We start from the raw sequence: 24,518 nt of genomic DNA on the forward strand, positions 1-24,518 counted from the left end.
GATTATCTTTTCCTCACACTTTACAGTATATGTCAACAGAAATCAGTGAATAGCAGGAGAGTCCTGTGTTTCACCTTCCAGACTGGTGCAGAACAGCAGACAAGATGAGTGTACCAGCCTGTCTGCATGCAAAGCTAATAATCCTGGCTCAGTTGATTTGAGGTGTGGATCCATCTAGCCCATGTTATCCTCAGTTGCACAATTTAATATTAGTGAAGAGTGCCATTAGTGAAATGTTGCAATATTTTATACCGTTATAACTCTATCGTTTTGCTTTCCCTAACAAAGTTTTTTACAAAAATCCCACTTATTTTATAACTGCCCATGGATTTTTTTTTTTCCCCCCCCGTTAATGGAAGCATTTGTCAGCTAAATAAAATGAGGGGTTTTTGCACAGGTGCATACACTGCTGCTGCCTGCTGTAGTCCTACTGACTCTGGTAAAAGGAGAAACAGGAGATTTGCAGATTCCTTTGCCCCTGCTAAACTAATTGCTATAACTAGAGCTGCAATTCTCTGTCAATAGAGGAGCTTATCTGTGACAGATGGCTGTGTGTATCAGCGTAACTTTTCTCTACACATCTTTTCAGTAGAATCTGAAATGTTAGCATCTGTGAGGCAAGTTCTTCAAAATATGAAGATTGATAGGGGAATGTCTCTATCAAACATGGTTGAGAACAGAACTTTGGCATGCGGCAAAGATTTAAAAAGTGAAGGAGGGCTCTGCGTGGAGAGGAGGTAACATGTAGCCCAGAGACTAAGAGGAGAGACTGCAGGACAGGCAAATGGAAAGTGAACATGCAGTTCCTTGGCTTACGTAGCAGACAGAAGCCAAGTGTATGAATGGCACTGATAACATGGAATAGCTTCTGCCTGGAGGAACTTGGTGTGGAAAGAGGTGATAGGAGCCACCAAAATGAAGAAGCAAGAGTAGTACAGGGAGTTTGTGAAGGGAATGGAGAAGAAAAGCAAGAAGGCTTTGGTGCGTACAGGCCCAGCCTACAGAATCACTACAGTACCAGCCTTCCTACTATAGTGATGCTTACCAGTAACGCTCTGGTAAGCCAAAGTCACCACTGGTTGACTGTGCTTTAGCCTGCTCAGTTAGGAGGGATACGATGGCTCCACCTGTAAGCTATGCATACAGCCTGTTCTCAGTCGGGAACTCCCTGGGAGAGAGGAACCACTTGATTGGAGTTGGAGGATTTCCTGCTGGAGGTGGGAGGCTTAGTCCAGGATCTGGAAGAGGTCTGGGCATGGCTTACTTGCTGCTTGGTTCTGGACCTGAGCCCCCAGTCAAGCACCGCTCTAGCACGTGCAGTGTTGGATAAGTGGTGAGAGATATTTTTAAAAGTACCAAGTTTAAAATTGTCTGTCAGGGATCTTTTAAGTGCAATGAGTAAATAATTAGAGGCAAGTAAAGTTTACATAAATTGTAGCTGGTGAGTCATTTGTTTATGGCATAGATTGGCATTGTCTTAGCTGTAATGAAAAACCTTGTTTGTCTTACCTGTGAGATAATCTTGGATAGTTCCTACACAGTCTTTTTGGCTTATTTATAGATTCCTTTGCAAGAACATTAGTTTATCTTGCTCAGGAAGGGTTGATCTAAATTGTATAAAAGAAAAGGTCTATTATATTGTAGGAGTGAGCCTTTAGTAAGTACAGACTGTGGGATTTTATAGCACCCCCTTTTGTGTTGTCTGAGTAACAGAAATTCTGCCCTGAAGTTTTACAACAGAAATTAGATTATGAACAATACACAATAAAACTGAAGAGAACTGTGTAGGATTTTTCCCTCTTTTTACTCAGAAAGAAGACTAACATAATGACGGTGTGACTGAAAATAATTCTAATAAAACTTGCTTTTGGGTTTTATTCTTTCTTCCTCTTTCACTTTCCAATTTGGTCTTTACATCTTTCTGAGGCTGTTGTGTTGCTTGCTGTGATTTGCATTAGTTTTAGAAGCACTTTTTACTGTGTATTGGGAGCTGCAACTGCTCTTGCATTTGTCTTCATCATGCTATTGGAATAAAATAAAACTTTGTGCTGTGAAGTTTAGAAATTTTGTGTAATCTTGCAGTCTAAAACTATTCCTGCTCTGTCAGACCTGGGTGTGTAGGATCCTTTTAGTGGCAGTTTAATCAGCGCTTCAGAACTTGCTTAGAAGAACCAGTGAAATCTGCTTCCTTGCAAAATTGTTTCTGTACCTACCAACACATCAGCTATTCCTTGCGTTTTGTTTTGTTTGTTTAAAAAAGTTGTATTCCCAAGAAGGAATTATAAACTTTGTATCTATCAGATTATGGGCTAGATTAGTGTTTCTTCAAAGTAGTTACACTTTTTGCTTGCTGTTTTCTGGGATATACTGTGCAAAATATCTTTATTGTTTTTACTTTTTAAATCATGGTAATGAAGAGTAATCTTGGATATTTTTATCAAACACAGTTTATTTGAAAGACTGTTTCCCAAAAGCTGATTGATTGAAGCTGTCTCATCTTATTCGGCTGTTTTGTGTATTAAGGAATGTGCTATGATTGCAACGAGACCGATTACTTTTAGTTGCATTTTGATGCACAGTCTTGTCAGGGGATTGCATTGCATTAGGCTGTATAAACACACCACAGGACAGACTTCATACTCTCAAATTAAAAAAATTAAATGCTTTCCATCCAAAAATTTCAAATAACTGGACTTTGGCTTGCCCCACCCCCACCTCCCACCCCGATAGTCACAAATATTTACTAATTGCAAAATATCTTTCAGGCATTGTTCCCTCTTCTGTTGTTCTGACTGCTTTCCAAGTGATGTCAAGGGTTTTCCTGACGTGGGCAGTAACACATAGTGTAAAAGAGGTAAGTTAAGCTACAAAATAGAAAAACTAATGACCTATGGTGAAAAGCAAGTGTTGATCGCTGTCTTATTTTCCTTAAAATGACTTCTGTTTGTACCCTAATGTGAAATTGTTTATGTGAATTTCTGTGGATCAAAAGAAATAAAAATAAATCTGACGTCATCTTTTCTTGACAATCAAATAGACTGAGGTCTGATTCTCTCACTGTAAGACATCTAGCTCCTGAATAGATTTTGCAGTCCTTACTGAAAGTTAAAGACGTTCCAGTGTGTAATATGGAACCCAGAACTTGGGACAGCGTTCTAGTATTGATCTCACTAGTGCCATAATTAATAGCAAAATCTCCTCACTGCCCCCTCTTTCATACACAATTTGCTTTCTTTACCATTGCATGTGGAAGCTCCCCCTGAACTGTTTGTGCACAGCAATGCCTGGATGTTCTCCATTATCACTTTCCAGGATAATCTTCCCTCTGTCCTTCATTCATTTTTTCTTACATTCAGGCGTAGGTGGGTTTTGGGGCCTGCGTGTTTTTTCTCATTGCTTACCACACCAAATATTGCTGTACTTTATACAAATCTCTGCAGAATCTTTTGGAAGCAATCTTATTTGAAAATTATTCCTGACAGTTATTTTAAAATTTAAACATGCTTTAACTGATACAGATCATGCTGACTGACTCTTTCATGTCATCTGAATACCTTGTAGTAGCCCAGATATGCCGCATCTGTGCTGTTAACTTTAGCCAACCAATCTTACTGGTTTTCTTCTCATTAAAGAAAGAAATTAGTCTTGGTGCCAGTGTCAGCATGGCTGCCTGAAATAAGTGATGGTCATCTAGTGTCGTCATATGCGTAAGACCTTTTGTGACTTGACATGGAGAATGTCTTAAGGAGCTTGTCGCATTACCAAGGGAAGTTCCCATTACTTCAGGGAAGCTGCTTTCTCTTCCTTACTCCAAACCTGTTATCAGAGCATCCATCAACATGTAGAGTAACATAAGTCACTGTAGTTCCTAATAATTATCAGCCCTTTCTGATATTATGACGCTTGTTTATGGGGAACCTTAGTTTCATGCTATTTAAAGTGGAGGAATGCTATTTTTCTCAATAAACTCAAAATCTTGTAAATACTTGTCTTCTGTATGGATTTCACTTTTGGTGCAAATAAATGTACTCCAGACTCTGTTAATTCAGAGCATCCATCAACATGTAGAGTAACATAAGTCACTGTAGTTCCTAAAAAATAACAACCCCTTTCTGATATTATGACGCTTGTTTATGGGGAACCTTAGTTTCATGCTATTTAAAGTGGAGGAATGCTATTTTTCTCAATAAACTCAAAATCTTGTAAATACTTGTCTTCTGTATGGATTTCACTTTTGGTGCAAATAAATGTACTCCAGACTCTGTTAATTCACTGGAGATAAATACTAGATTTTGAACAAAAAAAAAGCCGTAATGCCAAGACATTAGATTTTAGATACATGTATAAAATATTTTTAAAGAAACGTGCCTGTAGTTTTTGCTTGTTACCTTTATAATGTTGGGGTACCTGGTGCTTCATAGAGAACAGCGATGATCTGTTTTTATGAATTGTCCCCTGGTTATGAAGTAACCCAAATGTTAAAGGTTGGATTGCATGGATTAGAATTATTCCATGTGTTGTCTGTTAGACATCAAAGGGAAGTCTGTAAAATGATTGTGGGTTAGGTTTTTTGAAACTTATGCCCACATTCTCACCAGAGAAAACCAGCAAAATGGGAGAAAATGTGAGCAACAAGTTCAGCCTAACATTCAATTTTTAACAAGGCTTTTCTTAACAAGGATTCTTTCAACAATATTACACACAGTTTTTTCCTCACATTTGTGTGGTCTTTTGGTTAAAGTCTTGCGAGAGACTGTATTATGTGTTACTTCTTTTTAATGTCTTAGAAAGTGGGCATAAGAATGGTAAGGATGAGGAATCCTGTGATGAGTTTTTCACCTGTGACTTAGAGCAAATAAATCAAATGAAGAGGCTGTATTCTGACCCCTCCCCTTCCCCCCAACCAGAGAGCATGCAGTCTCACCCTGGGGAGATGTATTGAAAGTGTCACGAGTGTTCTACTTTTTCTAAAGGGCTGTCTGCACAAGTGAGCTCCATGGTGAAGTCCAGGATTAAATTCTCACACAGCTTTATGGAACTTGTAAGCTATGCAGTTGCATGATGAGGTTCTTGTAAAATAAAACGCAGTTTTCCTCTTTAACTTTCTGAGTGAGACTTGTTCAGTATTTTGCTTTTCCAGACTGTTTTCATATATAATATAGTTAAAAGAAGAAACATCTGTTTTGCATCCCTCCTTTCTGTCAGAATACACTTCTAGATACGTGATGTGATTTGAAGCATGCTTCTTGCCACTAACATGTTTGTGCTTTTTGTTGAATTTAGTGCTGATGTGTTGTTAAATTCAGTATGAAAGTATTTATAATAAATGTTAAAGCATGGCAAATGTTAAAGCACTGCACACTTTGGGTAGCAATGAGATTCCCCTTACCTCCACCATATGAGTAGCTGTTAGCTTAGTGGAGGAGGGCCTGGCATGTAATACAGTACTTGTAATCATTTTGTCATTACATCGGAAAGGAATTGGTTTGGTGAATTTTACTGTTTCTCCTACAAAGGAGGGAAGAGAATGAGCAGACTGGCATGAAGGGCTAGAAGAAAGTAGGCAGAAGGTGCCCTTCAGTTCAAAGTTGTCTTTTTGAATTTGTGTGAACAATGAGATCATCTAGTGACATCATGGCAGGCCTTTGTAGAGTTCCATTCTGATAATTTTGCACCCAGTTCTGATGGGTAATTAAAAAATGGTGTCAGCAGTGATTTAATGCTTATCCAATTGGGTGCAGGTACAGATAAGTTGCAGATAAGTATAGTATATATTTAGAGGAACCTGTCTAGAACAGACAGTCAAAAGGGGTGGTGTGAAGATGACACGTACAGCATATTGAGTTGGTAATTAAGACTCCAGTATCTGCGGTTGTGAATTGACATATTCAGTCAGTAGTAAAGCATACGTAAAGAGGGAAGAGCATCTTAATTTATGATATTTAAGACTAAGTTGTAGTAAAAGAAGTCCATGCTGGAAAGTTCAGACCTCTCAATGGGTGAGTGCAGTTGAAAAGCCTGACTCATCACTGCTTTACATCTGTGTAAAATTTGAGTAATACTGTATAACACAAATGTCTGTCAGGCCCTTTGTGCCTACTGTGAAGCTTCCTCTTTTTTTTTTTTTTAAATTGATGTACCAGAGAACCAGTGCTCTGGAGGGAGATGTGCTGTTTCATCATTACAGTTGCATAGTGCTGCTGGTTTTACTCTTCTGCACTGGATTACTTAATTATGTGGTTAGCTGAAATTTTCTGCAAATAATTTGTCAAACTCTTACTCGTAATGTGGAGAAATTTATAGAGTTTCCCTTTTTGTGCGTAAGAACAGTAAAAATCTCTCAGGCTTTATTTTGTCAATTCCCAGTTCTCATCTTTGCATCTTAAAAGGCTATGGATTCTCTTATATCTTAACAAACATTGTCTGCTCTTCATAGTATTGAAGATAAGCTACAATATATTCAGGACCCTCCTTGATGATAAATTGGTTTGAAACACATGCCAAAAAATTATGCTCGTGGTATGATTGACCCTTATTAAGGCAGTTGGACAAATAAATTGTAAATAAAGTGTAAAATGTGCTTTGACTTTGTCTAACACCTCCTTCAAAGACTGGCATGAAAAACTAGAGGAAGAGACATTGAGTTCTGAGGGCAGCATTGGGCTTAGTGGTTTATTAAGAGTCTACTGTTTATTGGATGTACTATCCCCTTTATCCTCAACTTGGAACAGGAGCGATACAAATGCAGCATTAGCAGTGCCTAAATGAATAAGACTCTTGAGAGACTGTTTTGTAAATCAGTTCCCAGGGGTTTGATAATGTGCATCTGAGACATCTTTATCTGAAGTATTGAAAAATTTGTCCGTCCTCAAAGAGATGTTCTAATAGTGACAGACTTCTGACAGACCTGTTAGTGTGTAAGAAACATACTTTTTAATGATGAGCAGTGGAATGTATTTAAAACATGAGAAAATGCACAGTAGTCTTCTTCCTTACTGCACAGAATGGAACTATTTGAAAACTGTATAGGTCACTTGTATGAAAACTACCACCAATTTCCAGTATTCTTCCTTCCTTAAATAGGGACACAAGCTATAAAGGCATAATCAGTGATTCTTTAAGTGACCTTAACAGGGGGGTGTGTGGGTGTGTTTTATAATGGTGTGAACTGTTTTAACAACTTCTAAACACAGTTCTAATAATAAAGTAGGTGGGGAAAGACTAGACCCTGAGAAGGCAGTGTTACAGAAGTCCTGTGATAGAACTGGATTGTAACTGCCAGATTTTCTGCTTCTACGTGTATCATTCACTGTTAGCTTCATAGTTTCTTGTCCTTGCTCATGTCCTTGGGTGCTACTTCAAGCTCCAAATTTTTGTTTGTTGGTTTTACTGACTTCTACAGTTAGGGAAGGAAGTGGGGTTTCAAAGTACAGTGAAATCTGTGATGCATAGGTTTAGATGAACTCACTAAGCTGCTACTCCTGATTTGACCAGAAGATGCAGCTCTGGAGTGCTTGTGAAGCATGTTGCTTCTTGGGAACAGCATCATCTGTGAAGTGCTGTTAACTTTTCCAAGTTGAGAAGTAAGTCTTGCTTATAAAGCAGACCCCAAACAGGATTAGGATCCTGTAGCAATGTAAAAATAGAGTTGGTCTCTTCTCTGAAAATCTTCAAATAAATTTTGGATTTTGTTCTTTTATGATGATGTAAGGGGGATTAATATATAAGCAAATTATCAGAGTTTCATGTGGAAAAAGGACAAGATGCATTTGCTGCAAAATGCAATGAAAGTGACTTGAAATTCTATACGCAGCAGAATATAGATTAACAGCAGCTCTACATTCCAGGATATCCCACGATTTCTGTATAAATCTTTCTGGCTTTCATAGTCTGTAACAGAAAGCTTTTTATGGGTAATCCTCATGAGCATTTTCACATGCAAATATATGATCAGTCCCCTCCTACTAAAAGGTTTCTGTTTGCCCATATATTTTCTTGTTCCTTTTTTTTGTTTGTACACGTACTTTGCCCAAGATGAATAGAGTGTACCACCCACACCTACTGACTTCCTTTTCCCTTTTTTCAAGAGTTGGAGGAAAAAAGAAAATGCAGGCCCCTGTGGTTGAGCTCTTTTTGTTCCCACGGTCCACTGAATTTGGGCTCAAGGTACTCATGCAGCTGAGAATTCTGTTGAAGGGGAGGGCTGCATAAAAATCATGTTTGCTCTCTCAAGAGTTTGTAGTGTGGGTTATGTGACCCCATATGCTTCTTCATCAGTTATTCCATCTGAAACTTAAACCTCATAATTATGCTCCCAAATCTAATAAATCTAATAATTAATTTTAAAATATATCCTTTTGAAGATTAACCTTCAAAATATGAAGGGAGTAAAAGCTCGTTCAGTGACGTGTGTCTGAAATAAAAGCTCTGAGAGGTGTAAAGCAGTGAAACATAATAATGCCTTGAATATAACATTAGAGGAACTATGCTGGATCAGTCAGCAGAAAAAGGAGCAAGGAACAGTGAAGCAGATAGTTGTCAAGCTTACCTGAGGGGAGACAATCTGAGCTTCTGTTTCTTTTCTCCTCCCAGCCTATGCCCTGGTGTTAGCTGTTTTGGTGCTGCTCAAGATTAGGACCCAGTTTCTCACCTGTAGAAAGAGGAAAACAGCGCTTCTACTCAGAAGTAGCATGGACTAGGATCAGAATATGAAGTCTAAACCAGATACCAAGTGTTAGACTAATGTCTTAGCATCCTTTCTGCTTGCTGCACTAGGAAGCAATCATAGGACTGAAATAGAAGCTGGTACTGTATAGGAATGGGAAGAGTTACGAGTCGTTCTCAGCATTTTAGGGATTTCTTGTACTAATTTACCTTGCATAGAATGGGAGATCTTAAGTTATCTGATCACCAAGCAGAGCTGTTCTTAAGCAACTAGAAAAATATGGAGTATGATAAGGAGTTTTTACTGTTGTTACTAATGTTGCTTTTAAGCTTATTCTTGGAGTCTGTTTTCTAAAATGGTGCAGTAAAGCAACCCGTGGGAATTGATTTCTTTGAGGTTTTCTTGGGTCTGGTGAGTAGTAACTAACGCTTGAATTCATATTGAGCATTTTTTCTTTCTTACAGGTACAAACTGAAGATAGCGTTCTGTTGTTTGTGGTGGCCTGGACAATCACTGAGATAATCCGTTATTCTTTTTATACATTTAGCTTGTTAAACCATCTCCCTTATCTCATTAAATGGGCCAGGTAGGTGGCATAATAGAAATCATAGCCTTAAAGCACTGATTTGACAGGGATATTTATCTTGTAAAATAGTTGCAGTACAAAAAATTAGATTCTACCTTGAGGTAATTGCCCTGTTTGTGAATGTGACTTCCTAGCTTCCTTCCAGGAGATTTCTGGCTTAAAAAAATCTATTACATTGTAAGCTGAAAGAGTACTTTGTCAGAACTCAGTCCCATTTAAGAATTGATTGTGTTTATCAGAAACTGACATTTAGCAGTAAGGGGTAACAGTAAGTAAACTGACATTTAACAGTAACCCTTGAATCCAAGGGTTGTACTTGAAGCAATCTGTAAGCTCATTGATTAATATCAACTGTGTTTGACCCCATTTTAAGTAATGTAATGACCTCTACCAAAGAGTTCAGAAATCAAAGTAACAAAGTGGGGGGTGGGGAAGAGCAGTTTTAAAGATTAGTTTTCAGATTCTCAAAGGTAATCTTTAAATAATTCAAACTGCTTGCTGATTTGAATACTTATCTTGCAATAATGTTCACACCTTGCCATGTTCTAATCAAATAAGAGCTAAGGGAAATAAATACTGAGTTGAGAATTTAAAATTTAAAATTTTAATATCCATAATAGCTTTTAACAAATACTTTGTCAGAGTTTGTCATAACTTTTAATCCTTTCTGTAAATGTTTTGTTCTAGGTACACTTTGTTTATAGTATTGTATCCAATGGGAGTCTCGGGCGAATTACTCACAATATATGCTGCACTACCCTTCGTCAGGCAGTCTGGCTTGTATTCTATTAGTTTACCTAACAAGTACAATTTTTCTTTTGACTACTATACATTCCTGATCCTGGTTATGATCTCTTACATTCCAAGTAAGTATGAGTTTGTTAGGGTTTGGTTTGTTTTTTTTTTTAGTATTGAAAGCTGTAAGAGGAAAAGCTAATAATTGTGGGATTAACATACATATAACTAATTTTGCAAAATTAATTTTGAAAATTATCTAAAGAAAAAAGTCAGAGTTCAAACTGCAGGGATTGCTTTCTACCAACACCTGCAAAACAATAATACATGTTTTTTTCTCTTACACTTGGAATATTAAATAACTGTGGTACTTCTTGGCAAATGTTGACATCTTCATATTTTTTCCCCCCACTTACAGACTTTTAGGAGAACAAAGTTCAAAACAGCTTCTAAAAATTTAGTTCTTTATCAGGAATAAGAACACTGCTTTTGCAGTAGTGGGTAGGGAACCATTTCTGTTGAATTAACTTGAATTGACATAATCTCTGGTTGACGTTTCTATAGATGGAATGAAGATTTGGCTTTGCTGCTTTGAAATGGGGAATAGGAACATGGAAGCCTTTAGCAAATTTATATGTGCAAATAAAATCTATCATGCAGAATAATGTAGTGATGATGTTGCTGCTGTTAGCTATCTCTGCAGCTGTCTTTACATGAACCTTGTTGTTTGTGCAGAATGATAAACCATATTCAAAGATATAAATTTCAGTAGTGTGGCTGTCTCTCTAACAAGCACTTACACTTTCAGTGAACCATCTTGTAATTCTGATATCAGTGTTCACAAGTTTTTCCAGCTTTTCTTAAACACTTTTCATGCATTTGTTTCTCTTTGTCCCCCTCCTCCAAAAATGGTGATGTTACTAACTCCAAGCAGCCAGGATAATATTTTTTGTTTTAGTCAAAATAACCACGAGTATTAATTACTTCTTGTGCGGTAGCTAGATCACAGTTGACAGGCCATGTGGGAGAGAAGCCACATTGAACCCAAGTAACAATTTTAGCCTGCTTTCTCCATCAAAATTGCTGTCTCTTAAATGAGGTATTTTCTGTGATCCGTTATCATTTGTTGGATGTGTAACTTGAATGCAGTCTTTTTGAAAAAAATTTTTTTTTTAATTATTATTGTGAATTGGTACATTAACTCTTAGAACCAACTGCTTGGACTCAAGCAGTCTTAGGTGCCTTTTCACATGAAGCTATTCATGTGGTGTTCCTGACATACAAGAAAAGCAATGTTCATTGCAGTCACTGATTGTACCATAGTTTGGTTGTTCATTCCTAAAAGCTACCTATGCAGGAGTTAGGCCTTCTGAACCCACTGCAGATCTTGGAACTTTTGGGAATGTTAATATCACAAGGAAAGCAAGCTTTGAAAACTGTTGTTAAAAATTGAGGTTTTACATTCTTGATAGTTGCATCTTACTATTTACCTCACTTTAAATCTCTAATTTAGTACTTGGCTGTCAAAATTGACATCTTGCTAGAAAAGATGTCATTAAATTCTTTGCATATAATGGATCCCCATTACTTAGTCTTCTAATGGAGAAAACACATGGCACTGTATTCTGTTATGTCTCTGGACAGCTGTATTCACTCCTTAACACTGGTGGAGTGAATCAGGATAAGGGGTAAACAATCAGGAAATGAATTACAGGGTAAAGAAAGCCAAAAGAAAAAATGTTGACCTGAAAAAAAATTTAGTACACAAATTAAGTAGACTTTGGCCGATGTTTATGATGAACACTTTGCGTGTGTAACTGATATAATTTAGGCTGATGCTGACCTTGTTTAATTTTCATACGGTTCACAGAGGTTTAGTGTCTCATGGAAATTTTAGCTTTTGCTGTTTATGTATGTGTTTTCCATCCCCTACTTTCTTGTTCTGCAAACATACTGTGTAATGCAGTCTTAGAAATAGGAGGAGAAAAAGCTTTGCATGGAGGATAAAGAGAGAAGAGATAAAAGAGGCACCAGTTTGTATAAAGTTCCTTAGATCCTGAAAAAGTGACACTAGAATTGTAAGAAACGAAACAAATCTGGAAATTTCATTCTTCCGGAAGGACTTTTTCCTCCCTGCAGCGTATTTTCTTTCTATTGTGTGTGTGCAGTTCAGGAAATTTTTGTCATCCTGCTTGTACGTGCAGAGTTAAAAAGACATTTTGCATTTAATTAAAAATGTGATTGCTCTAGCAAAAAATAAATAATACCTGAAGCCTAAAGACAATATCACTTATTCTCTTTAAAGAATAAAAGGCAATACATGACTGGAGCGGAAGGCGGATAAGCATGTTTTCTTTTAATAGAGAATTGGTGACCTTGAGCATGTGACTGTGCATCTTACATTGACACGTAAGCCTCGCTTCATACTTTATTTACTTAAGTCTGTTTTCTCTTCAGTCTTTCCTCAGCTGTATTTTCATATGCTACATCAGAGGCGAAAGGTACTCTCCCACACTGAAGAACACAAGAAGTCGGAGTAATTCCAACTCTTTTTCAGAACTTTTCAAACATCAAAATGCTGCAGATTTTCAATACCCAGCACATTTATAAAGAATATACCAGGATAAAATAAGTCAGAGGTAAAAGACCAATAATTTAGCAAGAATAACCAATATATCTGATTTCACTGAAATTCCACAATGTAAAACATTGAAATAATTTTCCGCTTGCAGTGCTTCAGACAACTTTTAAAATTTATATGGCTTGGCAGTTAGCCTTTTTCTTTTCCTTAAATGATGTGCTAAATGGTTTTCATTTATTACTAAATGCCTGAAGGTTGCAGTATGAGTGATGAAGTTGTACCCACTAACTGCTTGAATTGGGATTATATTACTGATACCTCTTCTTTTAAGTGCTTGACTGCATGCCAGAAACTGTATGTATTGCTGTGAAAGCAAACAATATGCTCTGGAATACTTTAGGATTTTGTCAGAGACTCCAGTGGACAATGTAATCTGGGCAAAGTGTTTGAATTTAGAAATGTAGGTTGCATACTTAAAAGGTGATGGGAACAAGAACAGGAAACCAATTATGGGAAATGAGAGGAATGTGGTTCTTTAGGAATTTAAACAGTAGGGTGTCTGATCAGAAAGTTTTCTCTGAAGATCTTGTTTAAGCTGATTACTCAAATGCTAATGTTAATTCAGAGGCTATGATGCTTATCTGAAACATTAAAATTCCTCCAAGTACTGCATCCCTGGATACCTTTTTAAACATTTTAAAAAAATATAATACTAACTGTAATATTTCTAGTGATATCAGTAATGAATCTAAACAATATAAGGAGGCAGGTGACCCAGAAACAGGTGCAGTTCTCCCTTTTTTACTTTAAATTATCATCCCTAATCACTGTCCACTATCTCAGTGGTACTCATCTTTCGGTGTTGAGGACTATTTGGTCTACTGTGGAAACATTCGAGGGCCTTGTTCCTCAACCTAACTTTTCTCAAGTGACTAATGCGTATCACTGGCACATCCAAGCAGGCAGTTCCAGGCACTCAGCTTCTGAAGTGTTGCAAAGTCATAAGCTCCTTCTTTGAAAGCAGATTATCTCATGTGTTACATGCTGCTTTTGCAGATTGGACAAGCCTTCCCTCATCTGTTCTTTTGAAAGAGCAGAAGACCATAGAAAGTTCAGTTTTCCTAGGTGCTTTCTCTAGGTTCTCAGGCTAAGCCTTCCCTTGGGAAGGTGAAACAGAAAATGAAAGAACTGAGAAAACCTTTTGGCAAGGCGGAATGCACTAATGCTGTGTGAGCAGTGCCCTGAGTTCTGAACAAACTTTTGACTAGGGGCATGGGGGGGAGGAATGGAAGGGACAAAGGGAGGCGGGAAACAAACAGATTTCCAATCAGAGGCAAAAGGAAATGTAGGTTATGGTCTTTGCTCTGTTAGGAATTGATAGTTGAATAGTCCTGTCATCACCCAGTCAGAGCCACTAGACAACACCACAAGGGCTTCTCTGGCTTCCCTCTTGTAACATCATGATTTAGTGCATAAATGAGGTGTGACCACTACCATGGTACCTGCAGTACTAGTCTTGTGCTGTGCCTGCCAGCACCTCCCCCTGGACGTGGCCCATAATCTGCGTCCCAGTTACTTGTGCTTGACGCATCGCAGCTCTCCCTAAACATAGCCCGTAAGCACTAAGGGCACAGGCTCTCTGTTCTAGTGCTTGGGGAGAGCTGGATTTACAATTATTTTAGTATATGTTTGTCAGAGCTGTATTTAAAAAAAAAAACAACTTTGCATTCTTCATTTCCTCTGGCTCCATCAAAAAGTCTGACTGAATTTTCCTAGCGCTCAGTAACATGTATAACACCTTTCCTGTTCAACACAAACAGGACTATTGTAAGCAGGGAGAGGGTAAGAGACAATAATGATCTTTGCTTCTATTTTAAACCTTTTGGAGACAGTTATTGGCTGTAATCAAAAACGCTATGGCCATATACAACCTCAAAGTGGTTTTGCATTCAAAGATGCAACAATTTCAATTCATTTCTCCATTAGATTATGTGGTGCTTTGTAGTGATCTGAGAAATGTTGCGTTACACTGAACTCATTGTTCAAAAGTGTAAACTTCCACCTCTGAACAAAACCTCTCCTTTTGCTTATACTTGCTATCAAAGGAGTTAGTGTTAGTATTTCTGAAGGATGTCGTCTAAAAGATCTGATTTCCTGATGTACTCGGGTTACTGGATATTGTCGATGCTCAGCTCCTGAACTTTTCTTGATTTGATTTTTGTGTCCAAATAAAAGATATGGTTTCAAATTTGTTGGTTCAATTTGGAGAAAAGAATGGCTGTGTAATATTCCTACATGAAACAAAATCAAAAGCTCTGTTGATGAGAAGGATATAGTACAGATCTGTATTAGATAGCATTGGCACTACGGAAAAGCAGAGAGAGCTGCCAGTAGGGAGAAGGCTTGTACAACCAATGCCTTTACTGAATAAGCTTTATTATGGAATATTTACTTTAATTGACAATATTAATTTACCACACGCAAATAAACTACAGACTTTTAAAAGAAAACAGAGTTACTTTTCCTTTTAAAAGATAAAGAAATTGCTTTGATAGTAAGAAATCTTATCAGCAAAGTTGACTTAAAAATTATATTCTGAAGCATGAACATGCAGTTAGTATGTACATGAATTCCAGCACTTCAGCTTGCAGTGCTTTTTCAAGTTTAGCTTCTGTGGAAATCACTGGAAAGTGATCTTGAGTAAGAACTGTAGCGTGATGCCCTAATACTGTTTGGGTTTTTCCCTAATACTGACTTCAGTCACATGTATGGGTGTTTTCCTCCTCATAAAATAAGAACAAATTTCCCCTCATCTGTCACTGAAATTGTAATGTGGTTTATGTGAACTTTATAATAGAAGCTTTGATTAGTACTCTTTGTCACAAATCTAGAGGGGTTTCCCCCCTCCCCCCCCCGACTATTTATTTGGCTTGCATGTTTTCCATCAGCATCACCAAACTTCTGCAGCAGCCTTGTTTTCTGCTTTGGTAGTCTTTGTGTTGTGTGGACTGGTTCAGTCGACAATACTTTTTATGTTCTGCCATGCTGGCTTTGTCCGAGTTAGTCATTGTGCTCTAAAAGACCAAGGTTCTTATCAGTGTATAGTTTACAACTGGAATTGTAGAAATGTTCATATTGTAAATTACAGTAAGATGCAGGTTACAGTGCAGGTAAATTGTAATTTTTCACAATGTGATGTTTCTATCTAAGTTGGGGGTTTTTTTTATTTATCGGTAGAAAGGTTGGCATTTGTATGGAGCAATCTGCAGTGTCATCTTAAAGCCTATCTTTCAGATCAAAATTTTCATGAGTATACATCAAATCATACATTTTGATGTATATTTATGTTGGTGAAATTTGGGTGAAAAATATACAGTCATTTTTGTATTTTTTTCTATGTTGTGAAGAATAAAATTGTAATTTTATAAGTCTGATTCACTAAGATTATTATAAGTTAAATGTATTTTTTGTATATTTAGAAATCTGCTATTACCTGGAGCTCCGAAAGATTAAGCATAGACTTTTTATGCATGTTTGGAAGATATTTCTACTTGATAATGCAGTGAAATGGTTTGTATGCTAAAACACTAGTCTGTGTTGTTGCCTCGTGAAATTGATTCTGTGCTCTCTGCCTGGATTTGGCCTACTGATCAGTGATACTAATTGCTATAATCCAAATAAAATAATTCTGAACAAAATGTGTTGTATTGTTACTGTTTAAGGAACAAAAGCAGAAACTTTCTAAATGTGAATTAGGGCTGTATTTTTATTAATTTGTATATAATATGTACCTTGCAATTTACAAGATTTTTTGGCATACATAACTTTTGAGCTCCAACAAAAGAACTAAGCAACTTGATACTGTTATGAATGCTCTGCTTTTCACTTTTAAAAGAGGTATTCATAACAACATGTTAACTGACTGTGTTAACATTCAAACTTACAATTTCCTGAAGGATCCTCAGTGGAATGTGAGCTCTTTGTTCTGCTGTTATCTGTACTCTAGATGGTGATGGTTTTCTACAAAAACAAAATCGTCTTGAGTATTATAGTGGAATGCTTAACTAATGCAACAGAATACTTCAGAGTTCGTTTACTAAATATAATATGTCTGCTACCACGGCAACGTTCTTAGCATTTTTAACACTTCCTGAGAGAGATTTAAATACTGTGTCTAGATGCCATTGATGCTTATAAATAACAAGTTACAATCCTCTAATAGGAACCGAGTAGTAGTTGCAGAGTGAGTGCTATTGTTCTAGGCATATGCTTGTCATAAGATTGCACAACTACAGTGACTTTTTTGTTTGATTGCAGATGGGATGAAATAATGTTGTCATGCCCAGCATCAGCACATGTCCTACGCATGATAGCTGTGACTTAGCACTACTGTGTAATTAAAAACTTCTCTTTGAAATGTTATGCCGTGAAGAGTGGTGCTGAGCTCCATTTGTGCCTTAGAATAACTGTTACTGGTTATTTGTGTTTCCTCTTTGCATTTTGAAAACAGTATGTGTGGAAACAATTTTAGTTACCTAGGGTAACATTAAAAAGTCTGAAAAGCATAAGGATTCTGTGTTTGTAAGCAAATTAATTTCACAATCGTATTTAAGGCTCATCTTAAATAAAGCATTGGCAGTTCTTGACGTAAGACTGGAGGAAGGATCTGTGCTGGTGTGCTGAGTATAAAATAAAAAGGTGTGAATATCTGTGTGATTCAGTTTCTAGAGTTGGGATTGGTTGATTCAAGCACTTCTTCCCATCAGTCAAAACTAGCACAATTACCTGATACTACATGAGGATGTTACTATTGGGAAATTCATTAGTGGAAGTTTTTGCAGAGGCTTATTCAAGCTGAATGGTGAACACTGAATTGCATTTTGTCCTGTCTTTTTGACTCCTGCTTCAGACAGTCTGCACAATCTTCTGCAAACCATCTGTAGCTGTCATTTAGGCACTCTTAAATATTATAGTCACCATATATAAATATCACTTACAACAAGTGTACATAAAAACTTTAATACTGACATTTTCTAGTTTGAACACTTGAACTCTCAGAATCATTTTTGCTGTGTAATCTACATTCAGCCGCTTGGGCACTACAGTGGGTTAGTCTCACTCTAAAAACAGTGAGTGATAATCTGAAGAATATATATAGGCATTTCAGGTATCTTCTTTAAAATTAGTTTTAAGTTGATGTCCATTTAAAGGTCAGCCGTTTATTTCTTCTGTGTCTAGCATGCCTACAGAAAGATTCAGTTGTGGAGAGGATGTAGGAAGTAGAGGGCCTTCCAGTCAGCCTAACACTAGGTTGCTTTTAAGAAATAGGTTTGCCTTTTAGTTAAAGTTTTTTTCAGGTAAAATACAACCTCTTCACTTACTGGATTAGAAAAAGATACTGAGTGCTGGTCTTCTCTACTAAATGACAGTCAATAAAAAGATGAGATGGAAGAAGAGGAGAGGTGCTGGAGGATACAGAGCTACCATTGTGCCTCCCAAAGAATATTTGGGAGTTGACAAAACATGAAACTTTCTTCCTTTTTTCCTTTGGTATCCAGAAGTTGGTTTTTGGGGTTGTTTTTTGGGGGAGGGTTGTTGTTTGGTTTTGGGTTTGTTGTGGTGTTTGGGGTTTTTTTTTGTTTGGTTGTTTTTGGTTTTTTTTTTAAGGCAGAATAACAGCACTTAATGGAAATGCTGCAATGTTTTGTCTGGTGTGCTGATGACACCAAGTTCCTTTCTTTCTCCACCAGGTGTTTATTGCATGATTATGGGGAACTGGATGCACTGGCTTAGGCTCTGTTTTAGTCCTCTGTTCCTGTGTATAAACTATTTCTGGGAAAGTTACTGGTTTCAGTATTAAATGTGTTTCCTTACTCAGCTTTTTGGTGCAATTTAAATGAAGAAAAACAAAGCACTTTAACTGTTCTGAAGTTAGCAAACTGGAACAGTGGAAAAAGCTTTCTTGTATCAGCAAGAAAATGGATGTGAAATTGAAAGTAAGACATTGCTGGTTAGTTTACTTAGTGAGACTGGAAATTAACGGTTGATACTGTCAAAGCCCTACCAGAAGTAAACTGCAATCTGAAGGTAATTGAATTATTCTTCAAAAAATATTGTCAAATCAAAGGGTATGTGGAAATCTGCTCTAGGCATACAGGTGCGTACAAACATGGGGCAGACATAAGCATTCATGGGCCAGTGTGCTCCAGGTTCCTGATGACACATTACTGCAGATCAGGCCATAGCTTGCCAGATTTTACAGAAATAAATTGCTGGTGGAAAGATGCAAAACTACTATGTTCCACTGGTGTTAAAAATCATATGATTTAGTTATTCTCAGTTACATGTTTTAAACTGATACTTGTTTGCATAATAAACTATCATTGGAGTCCTAGTGTATGAATTCTTAAGAATAAATGTACTGTACAATGTATTGTTATCTGCCCATTGAAGCTGTGTAATTCAGAATAACTTTTAAATAAAAAAAATTGTCTGGTTTTGCATATTTTTATTCAAGCCTGGCTTTCTCATGAAAACAGGGTAGGCAGTAATTGGTTTTTTTCTGGCCCATTTACCTGTTCCTGACTGGGACTAGTCACTAAAAAGTACTAGCTGGATTTGAAAGAAGGCTAGAAGTCTCGGAGAAATTCCTAGAACTTATGTCTGTGCTTAGCTCGAGACCATCTACAGCCATGTGCTAATCTCATTTTAGAGTAAAGGAGGGGGGTGGACACAGAAAATAAGGGGAAAACATTTGAGACTAGGTTTTGCTAGTCTTGTGCACAGAATAACACTTTCCCATGCACACTCTTATGGTTCCTCACATAATTAGGACAGTATCAGTCTGGTTTTTTTCAGTGTAAAGTTGATGGGCAAAACCACCTGACTCTGGGCCCTGTTTTCAGGTGTGCTGAAGCTAGGCTTCCTGGTAGTGGAAGTTGATGAGTTGCTGGTGTGCTTAGTGCTATAATGACAAGGCCTATCACTTCCATTTTAGGCATGTGTGACCTTAACTATTGGTGCCCCTTAACTATTTGTGCTTGTACTGCAGATAAGCATAGTAATTTTGTAAGTGGAATTTAAGACTGAGCCTCACTACAGCTTGTGTAAAGGTATTTGATAAGGTATTAAAACTGCATAGCTTATGTGCCAAAAGCATAATTGTTCTGCTCTGAGCTTCATGCAGGCTACAGGAGTCCACTTGGGACAAATATTTCAGTCATGCTAACTTTGCTTTGATGTTATCCATAGGTGAGCTAGCAAGGCTTAACGCTGAGTAGGTATATATGGGCTACAGTTAACAAATGAGCTGCTGTGTTCACAATCTTTGTAAAGAACTGGAATTATAGAATCATTAAGGTTGGCAAAGACCTCTAAGATCATCGAGTCCAACTGTGAACCCAACACCACCATGTCCACTAAACATTGTCCCTAAGCGCTGCATCTACACGTCTTTTAAATACTTCCAGGGATGGGGACTCAACCACTTCCCTGGGCAGCCTGTCCCAATGTTTAACCACTTTCAGTAAAGACATTTTTCCTCATGTCCAATCTAAATCTCCCCTGGCGCAACTTGAGGCCATTTCCTCTCGTCCTATCCCTTGTTACTTGGGAGAAGAGACCAACACCCACCTCGCTACAGCCTCCTTTCAGGTAGTTGTAGAGAGCGATGAGGTCTCCCCTCAGCCTCCTTTCCTCCAGGCTAAACAACCCCAGTTCCCTCAGCCACTCCTCATAAGACTTGTTCTCCAGACCCCTCACCAGCTTTGTTGCCCTTCTCTGGACACGTTCCAACATCTCAACATCCTTCTTGTAGTGAGGGGCCCAAAACTGACCACAGTATTCGAGGTGCGGCCTCACCAGTGCCGAGTACAGGGGCACGATCACTTCCCTGCTCCTGCTGGCCACACTATTTCTGATGCAGGCCAGGATGCCATTGGCCTTCTTGGCCGCCTGGGCACACTGCCGGCTCAGCGTGGAATCCTTGGCTACTTTTTCTCTTACTGTCAGGCTTACGTGAAATCCCTGTGAATGACCACATGAATTATTTGTGTTATGGTGAATTTCATGGTGTAATCCTCCTGTATTGCATGTGTGCATATGCATGTGTTGCAGATATGCATTCCAGCTCTAGCTTGTCCTAAATAGCATAGGAATGCAAATATTTTTAGTTCTGTACTTGGGGTGAAATGTTGTGGATGCTGCTGTGACAAAGCCGATAAACGTGATTCAATAAGCACCTTGTCTCGGTAGGCTTTTATGTATCCCTAAAAAACCTAAAAGTGATGAGTCAGGTTATTTTGGGTTGGGGTTTTTGTTTATTTTTTAAATGGCTGTGGTTTTGTATTTTCACAGTTTTCTACTCACTTTTGGTTCTATCCCTTGTGAATCATCAGGTTACGGAAGGGGGAAAGCAAGAGAATATGTAATAGCAGCTTTTTCAGTTTCAGTATTTCATGCCTCCAAGTTGGATTCTTTTATCAGCTCTGGGTTTCAGAGGGCTGCTCTGGACTATGCAAAGATAGTCAGTGAAAGGACCAAGAACCTGTTTTATAAAAGCTTCACTAATTCAGGGAGCATAGATATTTTAGAGTTATGGATTTAATACTTGCATGGATTTTTAGTGCATGAAGGCCATGAAAAGTGAAATGTGTGACGTGTTCTGAGGTCACTATGTAGATGTTGTTCCCTGTTTTAAGTAAATAATGCAAAGGAAGAATGCTAATGTTTGTCTACTGCACCTGTTGTAATAATAATAAAGTAAAAAATGTTTTGCTACAGATTTATGAGGCTACATCTGAAATCAGAATTTGTGTGAACTGTTTGTGTGTTGAAAAACTTCAGATCTGTGCTTCACTTAGCTCTCTGACTGTACTTGTTTCTCTCATGGCTTCCTGAAGGATCTTGCAGAGTTGATAGCATTCTTTTAATTTTGTGCTAGCGTTCCCTAAATCTGCCGTGTGTCTACTTCCATTTAGGTATTATTTTAACCAGAGAAATACTTTTTGAAAAAGAGAGAAGCCCACAGAGGCAGGGTTCATTTTTAATCCAGAATTTGGTTAAATTATGATTGAAGGTACCTAATGGAATTTTGCCCCCCCTCCCCCAAAAAAAAAAAAAAGGAATAGCTTTTATGGTTGGGTGAATAGAATTTGGGAAGGCTAGGCTAGAGTGGAAGGTGGAACATTAGCCTTTCTGGATAAGGAATAGTAAGTTTCTCTGTTTTGGCACTACATAGTCTTGTGATATTTGTGTGTGTTTGATCTCTATGAACAGAGCAAGTAAATATTCTCATTTTACAGATTAGAATACAAAGAATACTTGTATTGACTAAGGTCATAGTTTGTAAATAGCCATGTTGGGACTGAGATATAGAAGCTCCTCACTTTGAATCATTCTTCATAAATTGACTGGACTAAGTTATGAAAGGAAAAGGTGACTGCTATCTATGTATAATTTATTAACAGAGAATAATTGCCCAAATGTTCTTAGAATAAATGTTAGACATTTTTAAATGACTTTACAGCCACCTAGGATATGCTGTTGTTTTGCTTTCTCGCCTAACTCTTTCGGGTGAGACAAACATAGTTCCTTAACTGCCATTTATAATCAGGTTCCTGAATTGGAAACAAGAGCCAGGGCTTGAAGAAACTGCATGTTAGAACGAAAGCTGTAGGTAAGCTGTCTGTATTGTAATCTGTACTGTTAATATTAGAATATCCTACTAGTTACTTTTCTTCTGCTACAGTTCTGAGATACAAGATCCAGTAATATGATCACCTAAAAGTAGGCATTAGTTTTAAGATTTTTAGCATCCGTGTGAAATCTTACATCTTTTTTTGTCATAGCCCTATATGTCCTCATTGCATGAAATGCCCAATTATTTGGCACTACTCTTTGCTTCTAATACAGCATCATTATTGTTTTCACAAGTTACAGATTTCTTGCAGGATCTCTTCTAGCTGCTCTTTTACCTTTCTTAAAACTCGCCACCTCATATTTACCTACCTGTTTTTAAAGTTACAAACTTTTGGTTGAAGACTTGTTTTCCTCTCTAGCAAGGACAAAGCTTTTTTTCTCTCTGGCTAAAGAATTTTTTAAAAACAACAGCTTTGATGTCTTCAGTTTTAGCATACTTATTGTAACATTAGAAAAAAGCAAAGCTATTCATATGTCAAACAACACGACAGTGAAAAGAAAAATGAATGATACTCTAGAATTGAAACTACTGGTTTCTGGTACCTGTATATGTAAACTTTCTGGAGAAGGGGCTATAGCTTACTGTACAGTGGAATCCTGCCTTGGATTCAGGCTTCCAGAGGCTATCATGATGCAAAAGCTAAGTAAGACCTGACTTAGTCCTAGTGGTGAAACATAAGAACCTTAAAATTATTTGGCCCGTTACCTGAGCAATGCTTTGTTGATATCCAGAACTAAATGTAAGATGTCGATGTTGGATCTGGAATGTGCCTGGTTCTTACACATACCTACTTAGTCATTTTCTGTAAAGCAGAATTAATTTTAAACATTAGGTTGTTGTGGGTCATCTTTCTCCCTTTACTTGGCTTTACAGTTGCACATTTTTATGAAAAAGCGAGAGTTTTTTCTGCTGGCTTTGAGAAAAGAACTCCAAAATGGGACTTTGTGTACAAAACAAAAAGACCTGTCCCAATTTATGACTCATTGAAGAATCGTTTCACTGTCTTTATCCCTGGAGTTCAGGTACTGTGCAGGCAGAGTAACCAACCACAGAATTCTTGAGTTTTGTTCGACTCTAATGTATGGATAGTGACAGCATTGTATAATATCCCAAGAAAAGATAAATTCCATCTGAAAGACAGTAGTATTTATATATAAAAATATCTCCTCAGGGAATGGGAACTGCAATCTTGATCAGCTGCAGTGTGTAGCGTCTGGCAGGAAAATGCCACATAAAGTGAGCACCGCTGTAATAGTTGCATGCATTTTTTTAGTGAAAATCTTTAGCTTTGTATTCCTGGTAAGTAGAAGATGCTCTGTGGAGGCAGCTGCTGAAAATTCAGCATTTGGTTTTACAAACCTTCACAGAAATGCAGAAAGGCCTAAATTGTTGTAGTTTGTGGAGTTACTTGCAAGTGTAAAGGACACGTGAAGGGCATGTGTTTGGAAGGTTATCTCTTTTCTCCAACTGTATCCACCAACACTACCTCTCTACAAACCCTGCCTTATCTCTGTCCCTTGATAACCACAGCTTCAGCACTACTACTACTAGGGGCTGCTTGTGAGCAGGGATTTTTGATGTTTGGACAAACATCTAGACAATTATCAGTTTCAGCTACTTAAGCTAAGTAGTTATCTGATTTGACAGTTTGTTTTTAATAAAACATGATACAGAACATCAAGCGATGGTAATATTATTCTTAGTACGTATGATGCTTACCTTCAAAACACTGTAAACCATTAACTGGCTAACTCACATCTGCAGAAAGAGTGGATCAGCTGAAAGAACATTGTAGAAGAGTCTGATGTTTGAAACATGTTGGGAACTGCTGTGGTATCCTCCCCATGTCTCCGGACCAGCCTGGCAAACCAGGTTAGAATATACCCTCCAGTAAGACTGTGTCACGCTACTGCCTGATGAAAACATGGGCTGTAGCTTTGGTGGTTGGAAAAAAAAACCCACCACCCCAACCCAAAAGCCTGTATTCGTATTTTAATTGCTGTGTAGTAGTAGATCCAGTAATGGGTACCGAGGTTGAGAGAGGTTTCTTTGGGGCTTTACCTTCCTCTGTTCACCAGTGCTTTGGCCACTCGTGCTTGGTGTCAACGTCTCTGTCCTCGAGCTGCAGGCAGCTCCCCTTTCCCCCTTCCTCCAGGGAAAGCCGCCACCCAAGAGCCCGCAGCCTTGAAGCTGAGGCAGAACACGGAGATAACCCCGTTTGCCTCCCGTTATGGCGCGGACTGGCAAACCC

The 24,518-nt window shown here is 37.9% G+C and overlaps 2 protein-coding genes across 2 annotated transcripts in view; both read left to right on the plus strand.

The window, feature by feature from the left end:
• PTPLB (protein tyrosine phosphatase-like (proline instead of catalytic arginine), member b) overlaps nt 1–12,674 on the plus strand; it is a 24,832-nt gene extending 12,158 nt beyond the window's left edge. The window contains exons 5-8 of the mRNA XM_009327173.1: nt 2,766–2,854; nt 9,130–9,251; nt 9,939–10,117; nt 12,444–12,674. Coding sequence (XP_009325448.1) covers nt 2,766–2,854; nt 9,130–9,251; nt 9,939–10,117; nt 12,444–12,526 — 473 coding nt within the window. The 3' untranslated portion in view covers nt 12,527–12,674. The remainder of the gene's footprint in view (nt 1–2,765; nt 2,855–9,129; nt 9,252–9,938; nt 10,118–12,443) is intronic.
• Nucleotides 12,675–22,894: 10,220 nt separating this feature from the next.
• Nucleotides 22,895–24,518, plus strand: part of ADCY5 (adenylate cyclase 5) — a 230,146-nt gene continuing 228,522 nt past the window's right edge. Inside the window, 2 exon segments of the mRNA XM_009327174.1 lie at nt 22,895–22,910; nt 23,141–23,289. Of these exon segments, the coding sequence (XP_009325449.1) occupies nt 22,895–22,910; nt 23,141–23,289 (165 nt within the window).

Source organism: Pygoscelis adeliae, unplaced genomic scaffold (assembly GCF_000699105.1).
Source record: "Pygoscelis adeliae isolate BGI_AS28 unplaced genomic scaffold, ASM69910v1 Scaffold227, whole genome shotgun sequence".
In the NCBI taxonomy this organism is placed as follows: Eukaryota; Metazoa; Chordata; class Aves; order Sphenisciformes; family Spheniscidae; genus Pygoscelis; species Pygoscelis adeliae.